At 49.7% G+C, this 17245-nt stretch overlaps 2 protein-coding genes across 5 annotated transcripts; both read right to left on the bottom strand.

Annotated features, from left to right (window-relative positions):
- Window positions 1–41: 41 nt before the first annotated feature.
- C3H6orf136 (chromosome 3 C6orf136 homolog) lies at window positions 42–3804 on the bottom strand. The gene is given in 10 exon segments (XM_055571028.1): window positions 42–343; window positions 434–503; window positions 1109–1309; window positions 1486–1574; window positions 1848–2249; window positions 3058–3254; window positions 3257–3382; window positions 3385–3475; window positions 3477–3528; window positions 3530–3804. Coding segments are annotated over 10 exon segments (1470 nt in total). The 5' UTR covers window positions 3658–3804; the 3' UTR covers window positions 42–229.
- A 205-nt stretch (window positions 3805–4009) lies between these two features.
- Window positions 4010–16867, bottom strand: ATAT1 (alpha tubulin acetyltransferase 1). Of its 4 annotated transcripts, none has more exons than XM_055571021.1 (13): window positions 16688–16867; window positions 16167–16227; window positions 15963–16054; window positions 15778–15838; window positions 15286–15399; window positions 15021–15122; window positions 9859–9904; window positions 9672–9740; window positions 8034–8105; window positions 7622–7865; window positions 4861–4940; window positions 4727–4769; window positions 4010–4372 (listed from the first exon to the last, which is right to left on the bottom strand). In XM_055571021.1, exons 1-13 carry the CDS (start codon window positions 16792–16794, stop codon window positions 4198–4200), a joined length of 1266 nt encoding a protein of 421 aa, XP_055426996.1. In that variant the 5' UTR covers window positions 16795–16867; the 3' UTR covers window positions 4010–4197. The 4 variants fall into 4 exon arrangements, with proteins under 4 accessions (XP_055426996.1, XP_055426997.1, XP_055426998.1 ...); XM_055571022.1 differs by lacking the exon at window positions 16688–16867 and adding an exon at window positions 16397–16670; XM_055571023.1 differs by lacking the exon at window positions 9672–9740 and having other exon boundaries at window positions 16688–16866.
- Window positions 16868–17245: the final 378 nt, after the last annotated feature.

Raw genomic sequence — 17245 nt, 5'->3', positions numbered from 1 at the left:
GGAACTTTTGAGATTCATAAAAAAGTGACATGGAAATTGGATCTCATATATTCATGTAGATTTTATTATTTACAAGTTAAATTACACAGCAGCTTTACATAGCATGAGATGGAAAGTAGAGGAGGAGAGGGAATTGGGGAGGTAACTGGCTCTGAGGCTCTCAGCTGCCTCCACCGCTTCTTTTTGTGCGTAGCAAAGTCATCAGTGCTGCCTCTGCCCCAATTCCTGATCAGTCCTTCGAACACAGGTGTAAGTTGGGTTCTGGTTCCGACAGCCCCAGAGCCACCAGGGCTCCCACTAACAGCTTCTTCACAGGTGCGGGGGGTGAATGTGAAGGCATCAGCTAAAGCGAGAAAGGTTAATGTAGCTGGTGTGATGTTCTACTTTGTCACCCCGCATACCACCCCCCGCCCCCCACAGCCCTAGCACTCACTTTGTCTAGGCGATGGCGACAAATGAGGCCATTGGAATTCAGGTAGAAGGTGGAATAGGCATCATAGGTCCTGGTGAAGGGAGAAAGAGGCTCACTGAGAGAGAGGGTTATTGATCCTAAAGTTTTAATTCAAGCATTTGTTTAAACTAGTAGTTCTTAACCTTTGCTATGTGTTAGATCACCTGAGGATCTTTTAAAAATCCTGAGTTCTACCCTGGGCCCAATTAAATCAGGATGTCTGGCACCAGTATTTTAAAAAAGATTCTTGGATAAAAAAAAAAATCCAAGAATCCATTGTGCAGCAAAGTTTAGAAACTACCGGTGTGGGCTTAGGCTAAGAATTTCTCGGGATGCTACCCTGTGCCAGAAATTTACCAAGTAGTTTACCCAAGGCTGTGAAGCAAAACTTAAGAGACAGGTATTTTCATCTGTTGATTAAGTATATGAGTCCCTACTATGTGCCAGGTAATGTACATGAAGAAACTGAGTTCAGAAGCTTCCTATATGCTCAAAGTCCCTATTTTTTCTATATTAAAGTAGACTAAAACAAAGCCTGCCTTCAAGGAGCCTGCAGTCTAGTCAGGGTAGATGGAGGATTGTCTAGGAGACTAGCCTGCAGACTCGCAAAAGGGTAAGATTAGAAAGTTGTGGTGTTTCTTTTCTCACTTCTCTTACCGGTAAAGCTCCTCCTTGTCACGCTTATAAAAACGAAGAAAGAGCAGGTGGATGGGCAGTCCCACAAGCCGCCAGCGGGCTTGCAGGGTCCAATTCTCAGGGTGGCGTGTCAGCTGCAGAATTTCCAGCCGAAGCTGTGCAAAATAGTTCCAGGCCAGGAAACGGCAGAGAGTCAGTGACAGAATGTACCATGTCCGGCCTCTGACAGGAAGAGATGGGGAAGAAATCTCATGACGACACAATCAGAAAACCAAACTGTTCTCTGACAGAGGAATTGGGGACGGTGGTGAGAAGCAACTTAGGACCTTCTCTAATAAGTGAAAATAGCACTGGGTCCTTTTCCTGCCCAAGGCCCTACCCGTTCAATGGATTCTCACTTGGTACGCATGTTGAGGATCTCATTGATGAATTCCACATCCGATGAGTAGAGAGTGTAGTCGTGGGAGTGAAGGAAGAGATTGGGAAGCTAGGTGGAAGAAGAAGGCATGAAACCAGGAGGAAAGAAAAGATGATCCTACTCCTCAATTTTCTATATTGAGTGTCTCCTTATTCCTGAGTGAAAGGTTATCTCATCCCTAATTCAAACCAAGGAGTATCTTTTCCTTGGGAAATGTTTGCAACATATTTCGATGCCTGTCTCATGGTTCCAAGAAAGAATTCAGTTGACTAACTTCCTATTTTTAAGAATTACCTACATCTCTCCCTATTTTGGACAAAGGCCACTTTTGAATGGACTTACCTCTTGTCTCAGTCTCTCATACATGACAGCCAGGTGCTCCTCCATACTCGGATCTCCTGATGGAGTGGCAGGGGAAGGGTGGGCGGTTCCAGGGGCTTGGAAAGGTATCAGAGCTCCAGGATAGGGGCAGGGAGGCCCCTCAAACAGGCTCCTGAGCCCATCCAGGCAGCCGCTATGTAACTCGGGTCCTGGCCCCTCCTCCCCCTTTCCTGGGGGGAGAACCACCCATGGTGAGGTGAGGGCTTGGACCTGAGGGAGAGGCAGTGGGGGAGCTGGGGGAAGCAGTCGGGTGGGAGGGCTTGGGGGTGGGGGAGACCAGAAAAGAGGCAAAGATGGAGAAGTGGTTGTTGTGGAGTGAGGCCAAAGGGGTGGGAATGGTAGAGCCCATGGAGAAGACTGGTCCTAAGGAGGAAGAACAAAAGAGAAAAAAGGTAAGAATCCAGCTGCCTAATGCCCCTCCATCCAAACTCTGCCTATTAACACGCTTCCAATCCACCTGCTCCTTCTGATAGGAAAGATCAAATTACTAGAGGAAAAATTCATCTCCATCTCTGCTTAAAACAGGAGGATATACTTTCTTGTGACTTAAGTACAAATACCTAGCCAAAATAGCAAATACGTTTAGATTTAAGATTCCAAACCTGTTTGGGGGCAGGTCTGTCTCTCACAGCAAGAATCACAAGAGTGCATACTTAAGAATGAACAAATGAACGAACACCAGACAGGTCTCGATATTGTGGATGAAATGATGCTGCCTCTAACACAACTCCAGGAGTATGTGAGGCGGCTGTTGCAGAGAAAAGAACATCCAACTGGAACTAGGAGACTTTGGAGTTCCAATTCTATAATGTAACGTTAGGCACTCTAATTCCCTCAGCCTGAGTTTTCCATAAATGTCCTATAAATAAGGACGATGAAGCCACACTGAGTCACAATGAGGACTTTAAGAGATAATAAATGTTAATAAAACCTTGCGACCTGTAAAGCAGTATATAAATGCAAGCTCATCACTTGGGCTCCTCTAATGACACGAAAAAGCCCAGGAGACTGTTAAAGGCTGGATGGACCTCATGATGCCCCTGATTTACTGATGTTGAAACTGCGATGAGGCAGAGGTCACTCAAAGTCAGGCCTGACTCGAGCTCCTGCGTTTTCAAGGAGCCCCCGAGGGGTCTTATTATCGGGGAAGGCGGGCAGGCCGCGCGGGTACCTCTGTCCCCGACGGTGTCCCGGAGGCGCCGTCTCCGCCGGGGGCGTGGCCATCTTGCCCGCCCCGGCACAAGGGCCCGAACCGGGTCCACTCGGGCCGGCCTTCCCGCCGGGACCGCTATCCCGGTGCAAGATGCGTGGGCTGCAGAGCGCGGCCCGCAGGTCCGTCTGGTCGGCTCCCTGGAGGCGCCGCGAACCTCTCCGCCCTCTGTCCTTCAAATCACCTCCAGACACAGGTAACCGCGAAGACGCGGGAGAAATGCGGCCGCGCCCCACCGCGCCAGCCTCAACCCCGCCTGCCCCGCAAGATCCAGGAGACAGACGTCCCGTGCGCGACAGGGCTGGCAGCGCCGCCCTCCGGTCCCTGAGACCCCTCGCCCCTCCACGCGCCGCTCCGCACAGGTGGGAAGGAGCGGTGGGACGTCAGTACGCCTGCGCGAAACGGGACGCGCGCTCCGCCCCACGCGCCGGCTGAGGAGGGTCTCTCCCCGCCCCCTCCTCTCCCCTCCCGCTTCCTCTCGGCTCTCACCTGGGGACGAGCCTGATAGGCGCGAAGGCAGGGGCCGAGGCGCCGGGCCGCCCCCCGGCTGGGCTGGTACATGATCTTCCGGGAATGGAGAGCGCCTCCTGTGTCCGGCCTCCGGCCTCCTCACAGGGGTGAGCGCGCCCCGGAGCCGGCTTCTTGAAGGGGAAAGGAGGGGGGGGGTGAGGGGCTGAGGGGAGGGAAACGGAGATGTTGCGCGCTTGCGCACTGCGGCGGGTTCCAGGGAGGCGGTGAGGCGCTAGGTCTACGAAAGTGCGCCTGCGCTCGCCGAATCGGAGGCAGCCTCAGGGCGCTTGCGCAGTAAATTAGCGGCCTAAGAGTACGGCTCTCACCTGTACGCTTGCGCAAAAGTGGGCGCTGATGTTTGAGTGGGACTGAAATAACGACATCCGCAGTTCTCAGAAACGCTCGTGGTAAAAAATACTTTATTGTTCTGGTTAAAAATAAGATACAAATGACTTGGCACTGATTAAAAAAAAAAAGCCTGTAGAATGAATAAATGAATGAATGAATACATACACGGCGAGGCAAGCTTTGACTAAGTCCTGTGTGAGATAGAAATAATAATGATTTTGAAGGTGTGAGAGGGGGCTGCGGTCACCAAGGCCTGGTGCTGCGACGTTCATGCAAGTTTCGAATGAACCTGGCGTTGAACATGTCCCCACCCATTGTCCAAGCCTGGGCTGGTGGAACCTGGGCCTGTGGAGGAACTGTGTGCATGGGTTCCTCCCCAGACCCATGCTGTGACAAGACCTGCTCCTCAATGGCACACCTAGTAGGTGGGAGGGAGATGGAGAGTGGGTTACACAGGTACTAAAGTGAGGATCAAGAGCACAGCTTCTTCAAGGTCTGTCAGGCTCTTGTGAGGAGGACAAATGATGGGGTATGAGGCTGGAACCATTGGTGCTATGTCCAAACCTGAAACCCCACAGAGTGGTGCCAAAGGGAAGCACCAGAGGTGAACCTATGGGGAAAGAGGCTTGTAGGATGTTAGGTGGAAGGCTTTGTGGGAGGAGCTGGTTTCCAGTTCAGAGAGTGAGATTTAGGAGGAGAAGCAGCTGAGAGCGATGTTAGAAAAGGGGTCAGAGGTGGTGAGAGGCTGGCAGGGAAGGGGCTCAGACCTCACCTATTCTCTGTTTCCTGTTCCCCCTGCTTCAGTTCTTGGTTGCCTGTGGAAATACCAGGCATGTATATGGGAAGGCTAGAGTAGGTAGTGAATATGGCCTACTTGATTTGAGGGAAAGGAGATGAGTAACTTACCTGTATTGGGACATGAGGAATTCAACCGCCCGTGGCGGCTATAGCTGCAGCTTTGGGCTACCAGCCCTGGGGGAGTCCCGCTGTAGAAGAAATGTGAAATGATGGGGAAGAGGCTACAGGATGAAAGATGAGTGGGTATGGAGGAATCAGGGGAGAAGAATAAAAGAACAGCACAGGAACAGAGAGGGGGTAGTTATCATTCCTATGGGGTTTAATACAAGTTGTGCCCCAGAAAAGGGAAGGGAGAGCACTGTATACCCCAAGGTTTTCTGGAGCAGTCCTAATTTGCTGCTTTATTATTTCTAGTTGAGGCAATGTGTTAACCATAAGGTTAACTGTGATCGAAATCATGTTATAAAAAGATTCAGGAGAATCCCCTGGTGGTCCAGTGGTTAGGACTCTGTGCTTCCCCTGCAGGGGGCACAGGTTCCATTCCTGGTTGGGACATTAAGATCCCACAAGCTACACAGTGCAGCCAAAAACAAAAAATGGATTCACATAAAGGCAAAATTTTGCTGAACCAGGTGCTCTGATGTTTTGAGTTGGAAAACACGTTTACCTTAATTATGGGATACCTTAGCCAGAGGGGAAGAGGGAGTGGCAAGGCTGAATTTAGGAAAAGGATTGTCTTGAGAAAGAGATCCAAGGGTTTAGAGAAGAATAATCCAAGAAACAATTAGGGGATTGTTATCAGAAGGCAATTAATTGGCTCCTAGAGATGTTAGTAAATCTTAACATCTCAGCAAGGGCTGGCCCGGGGTAAACAGTAGGAGTTACTAGAGGGAGAGCTAGAGGTTTCTGGAGAGAATGGAGGAATAGATACAGAAGCCTAAATGGAGGGATCCAGTGTCTACATTAGAGGAGACAGAATCTGCAGGAGAAAATCCAGCAGTGAAGATGGGGACAGGCAGACACCAGATCCTGCGAGGGGAGCTCTAAGCCTCCTTGCTGGAAGATCTGCAGATCTCAGAGGTGAAGAAGTGGGCCAGATGTCCTGAGAGCCCAGGAAAATACAGGGTGACGCACAAACGAGGCTGAGACCTTAAGGTTTGTTTTTTTTTTTTTTTCATTGAAAATGTCCATTTAAAAAACACAAAAGAGTTCACGCTTTATTCAGACAACACTGAGAGGGAGAAGAAAAAGGAGGAGTGAGTCAGAAAAGAGGGAGATCCTGCTCCCAAGGATTTGGGGGAACACAGTGGGGTACCTGAACTAGCACACATCCAGAGGGTAGGGAGGGAAAGGATTTCTATAGCCTGGGTATGGAGCAGGGGAGGATTCTTGCTATGGAGGAAAGAAGAGAGGAAGGCCAGAGGAAGAGTTCCCCCATCATCATCAAGACAATCTCACAAGACAGGAATCTATCAGTATATCTAGCTACCGGGGAGGGATGGATGTGAGAGGGTATTCCAGGAGCTAAAAGAGCCTTGAAACTCAGGCTTAGCTGCTGAAACTTGGCTAAGAGTGATCCCAGGGTGTTGGTTGGGATCTACTGCCAAGAAACAGACTCCTTCAGAGAACCTGGACCTAGGGAGGTGGTAGTATCTATAGAAGCGTGATGAATCTAGAGTCCCACAGCAGACATCAGCTCAGGGGTCCCGACAGATTAACACATACATGAAATGTGGAGATTAAGAGTTTGGCAATGTTGAGTGGATCCCGTGGGGAGCTGGTAAGTCCCTGTCCTACCTGACTGGACTGCTATGAAGCACAGTTCGTTCAGTGGCTGGCGTCAGCAGGCTGATAGGGTAGCTGCAGCCAGTAGCACAAAGCAGTATTAGAGCTACCAGCAGACAGTGTAGAGGGACTACAGGAGTTATTCCATGCACAAGACTCTTTTACAAAGGTTTCCCTGGCAGAGGAGGCCTTTGGACTTTCCATGATGTTCTAGAATCTGACAGCAAGCAAGAGTGTGCTTCTCTGGATAATTAGTATGAGCTGCCCAACCAAGAGGCCTGGCAGCAAATCGGGCTGTCTGTGGGAGTGTTCAGAGCCCAAGTTAGGAGAGAAGGGCTGCTTTCTGTGGTAAGAAAAGCTATGAAGTGTTAAGCCACCTGGGACCCTGACCACCCAGTTGTCCAAGAAAGGGGTAAAGGGAATCCTACGGGTTCTTGTCAAGTCCCCCTAGATGCTGGGGGATGCAGTGGGAGACTGGGTCTGGGGTTCTCAGGGAGAAGGGTCTCCACCCTCGCCAGGTCTCCCAGGGAGGGGAGGGGGGTTAGCAGTCTGTCAGTATCGACTCTCATCAGAGCGGGGAAGGGAACTGGGGAAGGATGTTATGGACAGGAGAGGGGGAGAGGGAAAATGGAGGGGAGAGAAAAACAGAAAGAGAAGTCAGAGGTGAAGAGAAAGCTGGGGAGAGAAATAAAGGAGAGGCCCAGTCCCTGCCTGCCGGGGTGGGCTCCTGCCACACAAGGCACTGAGCCGGGGCCAGTGGCTCCCCAGGCTGTCAGAGACCCTGCCCCCTCCCAGCAAGTGTTAAACCACAATTTCCCGCCCCCTCCCACCAGTGGGTCTGCGTTCTTTCTAACCTTCCTCTAGGCACTAGTGTCCCTAGGCTCCCCCGAAGTCCTATTTTGCTCCTTAACTGTAATTTATTTCCAGACCATTTCCACACGTATCTTCCAGTATATTCTCAAAACGTCTTAGGAGTCTCCAATCCTCCTGTCCCACTGCTTCATGTCTCTGATTTACACTGCCCTCTGCCATTTCTAACTGCCCTGACAGTCCTGAGGCTCCCTAACTCTCCAGCTCCTGTTACCTGGTGCGGCGCCGCTGGGCAGGGCTGCCCCCAGGGTCAGTAGCAAGCAGAAGGCGGGCGGTGGGGTGTGGGGGGCAGAGGCGCAGGGAACGCAGCAGCTCCTGCTCTGGCACAAAGGGGCGGAGGGGGCCCCGTTCTGGTGAGTTTCCCAGGCTGCTGGAGCGAGGGGGTGGGTGGGCTGGAGGAGTCGCACGGCGAGGGGCCCTGTTCAGGGGCCATGGAGGCTCCACAGCTACCTTCAGAACTGGGGGGAGGGAGAAAACAGAGCAAGACAGAGAAAGAAGGAAAAGGACAGGGAAGGGAGTCGTGAGAGCCAAGATCAGGGAAGGAAAAAGAGAAGTCAGAGCCTTAGAGAACAAATCCTTCCCCTGGGTTGAGGCCCCCAGGCCCAGACTCCCCAGCCCAGTCTTACATTCTCGGTCACTAGAGGAGTATGGCTTTATGTCTCCCTCTGCTCGCTTGGGTGGCAGCTTCCTTGCTGGAGCTGGGAGTGGAGAGGACACTGAGGTAAGCGTGGGGAGACACACTGTGCACCCTCCTCCCGGCCACCACCCCCGTGACCCCAAACCTCTGGTCCCTGACACCACAGTTCCTCCTGGGCAAGGAGACGTCAGCTCCGCTGCGGAAGCAGCTCTGTGGCAGTGCCATCACACCAGAAGGGAATTTGGGGGGAAGGCTGGAGCATTTTGAGGAGAGCCAGAAGGAGTAGGCCGAATGCAGAGTTGGGGGAAAGATCCGGGGAGACTCTGGGGCCTGGGAGGTACAGGAGAAGGGTGGCCAAGGGAGGCGAGCTCTTACTGTCAGTGGGCGCTGTCAGGCACCCCTGGGATTCGGGGGCAGAGGAATGGTCCCAGCCGGGCCAACGAGGACCCCAGGTCCCTCTAGATGAGATGGACAAAGCCCTTGGTTAATCAGGAATTGCTGTGGAGAGGTTAGGGGAGGTTGGCGTGGGGCAGAACCTCTCCTTCCAGGGCAAAGATAGGAAGAGATTTACATTTTATTAGGGGGGGGAAAAAAAGGATGAGGAAAAAACACAGACATCTGGAAAGGAGCTACCAGAGAAAGTAAATGGGAGGCTAACAGACTGTCCAAGCTCAGCCTCTGCCTCCTCTCTTTTCTACTTGCCCCTCCCTTTCCCTCTCAAGAGGTTCTTTCTCCATCATGTGAGGCAAAGGAGACTGCCCAGTGGATCCAGTTAAGCTTTAGGGTCCCCTCCCCTGTAGACCTGGTCTTCACTGTCCTTGTTGGCTCTCTCCCTCTCATAGCCTTTGGTCAGTAGGAGCTAGACCGAGGGGAGGTCTTAGAAATCAAAGCCAGTCACAGATATGAACTGCCTCTCCATGCCTGACACTGGTCGATGCTAGTCACTGGTGACACTGTTGTCTGGGTGGTGGTTACTCTGTTTCCCGGCCACAGAGGAGGTGAGAACTAGCCACAGAGCAGCTCCTTCAGAAAGGGGGCCTTCTGTGCAGGTGTGCACTGCACAGCCAGCAGAAGGCTGCACTCCTCCGCCTTGAGAAAGAAGAAAGGGTAGGACTCAGCCTGGCAGGGAGCATGTGTGCGGATGAGGATGGAATGAGGAACCTGGGCAACATTTCAGTACCTCCTAGGCTAGGTTTCTCCGTTATTTGGTTGGAAGTGTTACAAATTCTGAGTGTTATCTTCAGAAACTAGTATTTAAGCTTTGGATCATTTGCGTCAGTCTTCTATGACTGGAAGCGGAAGGGGAGACTGCACTTGCCTGTCGCTCACTGGCTGACAGAGCCTGAGGGGTTTAGGGAGGAACATGACTCTGGCCTATTTTGATGGGCCTGCAGCAGCAAGAGGCTCCATCAATGTCTACAGTCAAACAGGCTCCCATTGAGCTTGCTTAGTTAAAGTCTTGCCAGGTATAAAATACACTGAGCTCCCATGGGTAATGTCTGCTGGAGACTTGGGTTGCTTTAGAATTCTCTCAAATGGCCCACAGATCACACACTGAGCTCCTGGTGGCCTCCAGAGTGACTAGCCATCACAGCACTACAGATCCACCCATTCAATGCAGCTTTACCAGCGGGCATAGGATCGAGCGCAGCAGCACGAGAGTGTCGAGTTGCCCTCAGGGAGGTAGCAGGGGGCCCTGTGAGGAAGGAAGCGGCGGTGCCCCTCAGTGAGGGGGCCGGGGGGACCAAGAATTCACCTCTTTCCTTCCCCTCACCCCGAATGCTTGACCAACACACACAGGTGAGAAAACTTACGATGCTGATGGGCAAAGAAGCCTTCGAAGATCACAAAGTTGTTCACCTGTAAGACGAAACGAGAGAAATAACAGCTGTCTGTTCAGCTACTCAGCACATACTTGGAACACATAGAACCCTGAGCTAGAAAAACCACAGCAGGAAGAAAAGCCAGCCTTCCTGTCCTTGTTGACAGACTCAGTCAGAATTTTAGGACCTGACAAGCTGATCCTAAAGCTGGACTGCAAAGGACCTCAAATAGCCAAAATAATCTTCAGGATCAACAAAGGAATAATAAATTCGGGGAGGATTCACACTTCCTAAGTTCAAAGCTTACTCCAAAGCTATGGTAGTCAAAACAGTGGTAGAAACACAGGATAGACAAATAGACCCTTGGAATGAACAGAGTCCAGAAACAGTCAACTGATATTCAATAAAAGTGAAAAGACCTTTCAAAAGGGAAAGTATAGCCTCTTCAACAACTGGTGTTTGGACAACTGAATATCTACATGCAAGATACTGAATTTGGATCAAAGAATAACTAAAAATGGATTAAAGGGGGTTCCCTGGTGGTCCAGTGGTTAAGACACTGCACTTCCACTTCAGGGGCCATGGGTTCAGTCCTTGGTTAGGGAAGTTCTGTGTGCCATGGAGCGTGGCCAAATAAAAATAAAAAAGAAAACAAGAAAAAGATGGACCGAAGACCTAAATGTAAGAGCTAACACTATGAAACTTTTAGAAGGAAACATTAGGGAAAATCTTGATTACTTCGGACATGGTTTAAGAAATAAATGGTGTATTTCTTAAATGGGACATTGATTTCCTATCAAGAAAATGAAACCCCATAAACAAGAGGACATATTTGCAAATCATATATCTAATAAGGGTGTTGTGTCTAGAACATAAGGAACTCTTCCCACCCATGAACAAACAGGCAACAAACACAATTTAAAAAGGGGCATGGGACTTGAACATTTCTCAAAGAAGACATGCAAATGGCCAATAAGCACTTGAAATGATGCTCAACATCATTAGTCAAAAGGGAAATACAAATCAAAACCACAAAGAGAAACAACTTCACAACCATTATTATGGCCATTATAAAAAGAAAAATAACAAATTTTGGTGAGGATGTCAAGGCACTAGAGCTACCATGCATTGCTGATGGAGATGTAAAATGCTGCATTCATTGTGGAAAAAGTTTCTCAGTTCCTCAAAAAGTTAAACACCGAATTAACCACATCACCCAGGAATTCTACTCTTACATACTCTTAGGTATATACCCAAGAAAACTAGAAATATACATGCTTGGAGACATGGCTGGCCCAAAGCTAAGTAGCTACACAGGGGAGAACTGGGACTCAAACCCCCGACTCCTGATTCTAGCTGAGGCATGTTGGTCAGGAATACAGTGTAGTCATCAGAGTGGTCTATGGGTTCAAATTCAAACTCTAACATTAGCTGTGCACACTTGGTCAAGTCCCTAATCTACATAAACCCAAAATGGGGTCAATAAGAACTACCTCAAAGAAATGTACAAGGATCAACAGAGATAATGCAATGTAGATACCACACAGAGCTCATGAAACATTAGTCGTTATGATACTGTATATCTATCTATCTATCTATATCTATACACTCTATTGGAGAAGGAAATGGCAACCCATTCCAGTATTCTTGCCTAGAGAATCCTGTGGACAGAGGAGCCTGGTGGGCTGCCATCTATGGCATCACACAGAGTTCGACATGACTGAAGCGACTTAGCATGCATACACTCTACACTGCCCTGCTCTTACATGTTACCTGGGTAATACATTTGATGCCAGATACTGATACTATGTATCTTCTGTTGCTCTCTGCTGCCTCTTAATGGAGAAATGATGTCCTGCACATTCTAAGCAGACCCTGTCTATCTCCTGCCTTGACCCTGCTGTAATGTCTACCATGACATTATTCGCCTCCAACAAGCATATGCTCAGCACTCCAGCCAAACAAAAAACTGCTTGCAGTGCCCTGAAAAGTATATTAATACCTCTCTGACTTTGCTCATGTTTCTTCCTGCATGAAAAGCACTTTAGCCTGTCTACTTCTGTCCCCCTGACAAACACTTTTCAAGATTAAGTCAAGTCTTCCTTTACCCAAGTAAGCACTCACTTTATGCTTCCTCTGTAAGCACATCAATGAGTCTCATTACAATGGATTAACTGTCTGTGCTCCTATCCAAGGCTCGCTTGTCAACCCAATCCCAAGCCCACTCAGCAACACTGCTTCAGCAGTTCTCTTGATTTTCTCAGTTCTTCCCACTTTCTCTGACATCAAATTTTCTGAGTCATTCTTATGCTGTTTGTTCTTATGCAGCTAAGAAGAATCAACTCTTTTGATCCATAGCCCTCTCGAGCTCTTGCTCTATTTCTGTTGACCTTAAACCAGGATTTAAGAGTCACCTATTCTTGCTGTCTCCAGTTTTGAGCTTCTTAATCTCTTAAACCAGGGGTCCCCAGCCCCTGGGCCACACAGCAGGTCCATGGCCTGCTAGGAACCCAGCCACATATCAGGTGAGCGGTGGCAGGCGAGCCGAAGCTTCATCTGTATTTATACTGCTCTTCATTGCTCCCATTACTGCCAGAGCTCAGCCTCCTGTGAGATCAGCAGCAGCATAATCAATGTAATGCGTGTGAAAAATCCCGAAACCACTCCCCGCTTCCCCCACATCCACTGGGTCCATGGAAAAATTATCTTCCACAAAGCCAGTCCCTGGTGCCAAAAAGGTTGAGGACCGCTGTGACCTAAACTTACTCCATCCAGGCTTCTATCCACCATTGTGCTGAAACTGCCTGTCAGGATCACCAGTGGCCTCAGGCAGCTAAATCCGATAGTCACTTCTCAGACCTCTTCTTACCTCATGGATCAGCAGCATCTGACTCAGTAAGCCATTCCTTCCTTCCGCAAACAGTTTCTTCACTGGCCTTCCAGGTCACTTCTAATTTTGCATCTACTTCACTAGTCACTTCTGGGCTGCATTTGCTGCTACTTCTCCTCCCAGACTTTCCAAGAGTGCCTGAGGGCTCAAGTTCTTGGATCGATAACTCACTCCATGGTGATTCTCATCCTGTCTCGCTGCTTTCAAGTATCGTACAGGTGCTGAAAACTCTCCACCCGAAACCTCTCCTCCCAACACTATGGGAGCAACCAGCTGTGTACTGAACCTGAACTCGCCACAGACATCTCCAGTTAACATACTCAAGGTGGACTCTACTACTTCCCCTTCCAAAGCTGCTCTACCTTCCATCTCAGTTGACGCAATTTCACCCTTCCAAGTGCTCAGGCCAACAACTTTGGGATCATCCTTAACTCCCTCTCTTTTTTCTCCACAGTCAGTCAAGAAACCTTATTTGCTTTAACTTCAGAATACCTAAAATCGGACCACTCCTTCCCACCTCCACTGCCACCATCTTGGTCTGAGCCACCACCATTTATCATCAGGATTGTTGCTTCTTAATCTGCTTGCACTCTCACTCCGCTACTGCGTATTCTTAACAAGCAAAGTGCTCTGGTTTAAAGTACGTCACATTAGGGACTTCCCTGGAGTCCAGTAACTAAGATTCCATATTCCCAGTGCAGGGGGCCTGGGTTCACTTCCTGGTAGGGGAGCTAGATCCCATGTGCCACAAATAAAAGACCCCGGATGCCACAACTAAAGACCCCACAGCCTTGATGGAAACCCGGCGCAGCCAAATGAATATTAAAGTCCTATCATATTCCCCCTCTGCTCAAACCCCTATGATGGCTCTCCTTTTTTCAATAAGAGTAAAAGCCAAAGTTTTTGCAATAGGCTACAGGGCCCCAAGTGTCCTTCTTTCCCTGTTACTGTTCTTATCTCCTCTACAGCACTCCCCACTCACTCACACTGCTCTAGCCACACCAGCCAAATTTCTAGGCCCACTCCACCTCATGGCCTTCACACTAGCCATTTCCTCTGCGTGGGATGCTCCCCCTCCAGGTATTAATCGCTCATAGTCTCACCTCTTTAAGTTACTGCTCAAGTGACACTTTCTCAGTGAGGCCTTTCCTGCTTATCCCATTTAAACTTGCAATCACACACATTCCCATCCTTACCAGGGCATTCCCAAACGTTCTTACTTGCTCTTGTTTTCCTAGAGTGCTTATCAACAAGAGTATCTACTTGTTTATTACGTTTGTCTGCCCAACTAGAATATAAGCTTTGTAAGAACAGAGACTTTTTTCTGTTTTATTGAACCAAGTATTCCTAAAGCCCAGAATACTGCTGGGTGCTCAATAAATATATGCTGAATAGACAGACAGCATTAGCAACATTATATTGCATCTACTTACAAACAAACCACCTTCCCCCCAAATAAACCAAATCTCTCTGGGGACAGGGAACATATATTATTCTGAGCCCTTACTAAATTAAATCTTGCTTGACTAAGTAATGGCCTATGTGAAAATGAAGAGATGAAAATGAACTGACTTATGTTTGGGGTTGGAGAAGGCAATGGCACCCCACTCCAGTACTCTTGCCTGGAAAATCCCATGGACGGAGGAGCCTAGTAGGCTGCAGTCCATGGGGTCGCTAAGAGTCGGACACGACTGAGAGACTTCACTTTCACTTTTCACTTTCATGCATTGGAGAAGGAAATGGCAACCCACTCCAGTGTTCTTGCCTGGAGAATCCCAGGGGATGGGGGAGCCTGGTGGGCTGCCATCTATGGGGTCGCACAGAGTTGGACACGACTGAAGTGACTTAGCAGCAGCAGTAACTTCTCCCCTGGAGAAGAAAATGGCAACCCACTCCAGTATCCTTACCTGGAGAATCCCATGGACAGAGGAGCCTGATAGGCTATAGTCCATGGGGTCACAAAGAGTTGGACACGACTGAGTGACTTTTTACTTACTTTACTTTTACTATGTTTGGGGTATAAACATGCCTTTAGCTGTACACAACAGTCCAGGATGAAGAATAAAAATAGATGAGATGATAATGAAACAGCTCCAGGATGAGAGATGGTATCCTCTGATCCTGCCCTGAGCTTAGCTGTATAAAAGAAGTCCTATACAATGGGGAATAGGGACTGCTTGGAAGGTACTTCTTCTTTGCCCCCCAAAGACTAGGTAATTCAGTGGGAACGCTCAGTGGGGATCTATTCTCTGAAACTTCTAACCTGTGGGACGGTGGTCTCCAGGTTGTAGTGTTTATTCAGGAACTTCAGCAGCTTCTGGGAGGGTCTGTCAATGGCCAGTTGGTGTGGTTCAACTCGCTCTTTCTGCAGGGAGCAAGAGACTAGGGTAGGAGAAGTTATGGGGAAAGCATGCGAACAGGAATCCTGGGAAGGATATGGGAACATGGTGGGGGTGGGAGGATGGGAGGCAGGGCCTCTGGGAGGACTGAAGGCCTCTGGGAAGAGCTGGCAAAGAGATAAGCAATACCTGCAACATATGCTGGAAGAGTTCTCGTCCGTGGCCGTGGCGTTGAAGTGATTCATGGATGTAAAAGTCCAAGATGCAAAGTGGTTCTACCTCATTGTGAGCCTCACGATCATCCTAGGAGGTAAAAGAACAACAAAGATTTTCTAGGGACTTCCCTGGCGGTCCAGTGGTTAAGAATCCAATTTCTAATGCAGGGGACGCGGGTTTCATTCCCAGTCAGAGAACTAGGATCCTACATGCTGCAGGGCAACTAAGCCCATGCAACACAACTCTGTTCTAGAACAATAAGAGAAGCCCATGCCCCACAAAGAGGAGAAGCCCCTGCATTGCAACAAAGAGCATGCGCCTCAATGAAGATCCAGAGCAGCCAGTAATAATTTTTAACTTAAAAAGATCTTCTAGGACTCAAACATTACTGCCACCTTCCGACCTCCAGCGCTTCTGTTCTCAGAAGCCAAGGCATATGAATTTTCAGTTTCCAATGACACTTACCAGTACAAAGAGTTTCTTATATCCAACTTTAAGAAAGCCAACAATGGCTCCTTTTCCAGCCCTGTAGGATGGAGAAAATAACAAACTGTAATGAGCACCTATTTGGAAGAGGTAGAGTCAAAACAGGGAAAGGGGCTGGGGGAGGAAGGAATTAAGCACAGGATGGAAGAGCACTTGACACTCACGGTCGAGCTGAAGTATCTTTGAGTATATACATAACGTGGCGATTACTCTGCATCCTGGATGCACTGGTTATGGGAGCAGGAAGATGCTGGGCCTGCCAGGAATTTTAAGACAGACTTTCTACAAGTCCCTTCCAAAGGACCCCTGCCTCCCTTACCAGCTGTCCCCAGAGGCCTCCCCTTTACCACATGTAGACTCCCCAGTACCTTAGCAGAGGCCTTGCCCAGCTCATCTACAATGGTCATAATTTGCTGCTGCAGATCAACACTACAGAAAGAGGGAAGAGTCAGATAGTCACTGAGTTAAAGGGTCCTGGGCAATCACTCCCTGGGAACTTGGGCCATAACCCCAGGTCAGTACTTCACGCCCTCCCTCTATCTTTGAGTCTTCCAATCCTATTTCCCACCCTACTCTGAAACCCAAACTTTTGCCACACCTCTTTTCAGGGTGGTACATTCCCTTCTCCATTAAAATTACAGTGGGGAAGCAGGAAGGGCAGGTCAACCATATCCTTCGGTTGGGACCACACATTGGGCCAAGCGGTGAAAGGTGGCAGATTCAAGCCCCGATCAACCCCACAAGGTCTAGGGTCAAAGGTCACCAAAAAGGCGAGCCAGGCCATCAAAAGGAGCGGTCACTAGTCAACGCGAGAAGGGGGCGTGGTGCCTGGACCAGGTTCCAAGAGGAACCGGGAGAGAAGGGCCGTGGGGAAGATTTGAGATGTCACCGGGCCGGCGTTGTGGTTCCGGGTCGGCGGGCCGGGGGCCTTAGGTGCTGGTCCAGCACCGTGATCCGCTCCGGGAGCAGCGCGTCCACATCGAACGGGAACTCCATGGCCCATTGTGCGCGGTCGGACCCGCCCCGCGCGACGTCACTTCCGCCCCTCCCACCGCAATCTGTATTTCCCTGGCCGCGCCTGCAGGTCCCCAGGGAACCGCCCCTCCCCTCCTCCACCACCCGCTTGTATCGCAGCAGCTGGCCCCGAGACCCCAATCTTCTTGCCAGACCAGCTGTCGCTTAGCAGCAGCACTCTGCCCATCCTCGCCTCCCACGGCAGCAGGCGCCATAGCAACCCATTTTTGGGGCCTAGTGTCTCATTCTCCAAACCTTTCAACCCTTCAGTGAACAGCTGGGAATAGTAAGAAGACTGTGCCTCCGGCATAGGGGCCACAAGTGATCAAGAGAGAATGGTACAACTGCTCATTTCAGGTGCCTTCTGGTCCCAAGAGCCCACCGGCAGGGTTGGTTCAAACCTGACCACCCCTCTCCACACAGCAGCAGCCAC

This window comes from Bubalus kerabau, chromosome 3, assembly GCF_029407905.1.
Source record: "Bubalus kerabau isolate K-KA32 ecotype Philippines breed swamp buffalo chromosome 3, PCC_UOA_SB_1v2, whole genome shotgun sequence".
Taxonomy (NCBI): domain Eukaryota; kingdom Metazoa; phylum Chordata; class Mammalia; order Artiodactyla; family Bovidae; genus Bubalus; species Bubalus kerabau.
This window is presented reverse-complemented; position numbering and strand designations above follow the sequence as displayed.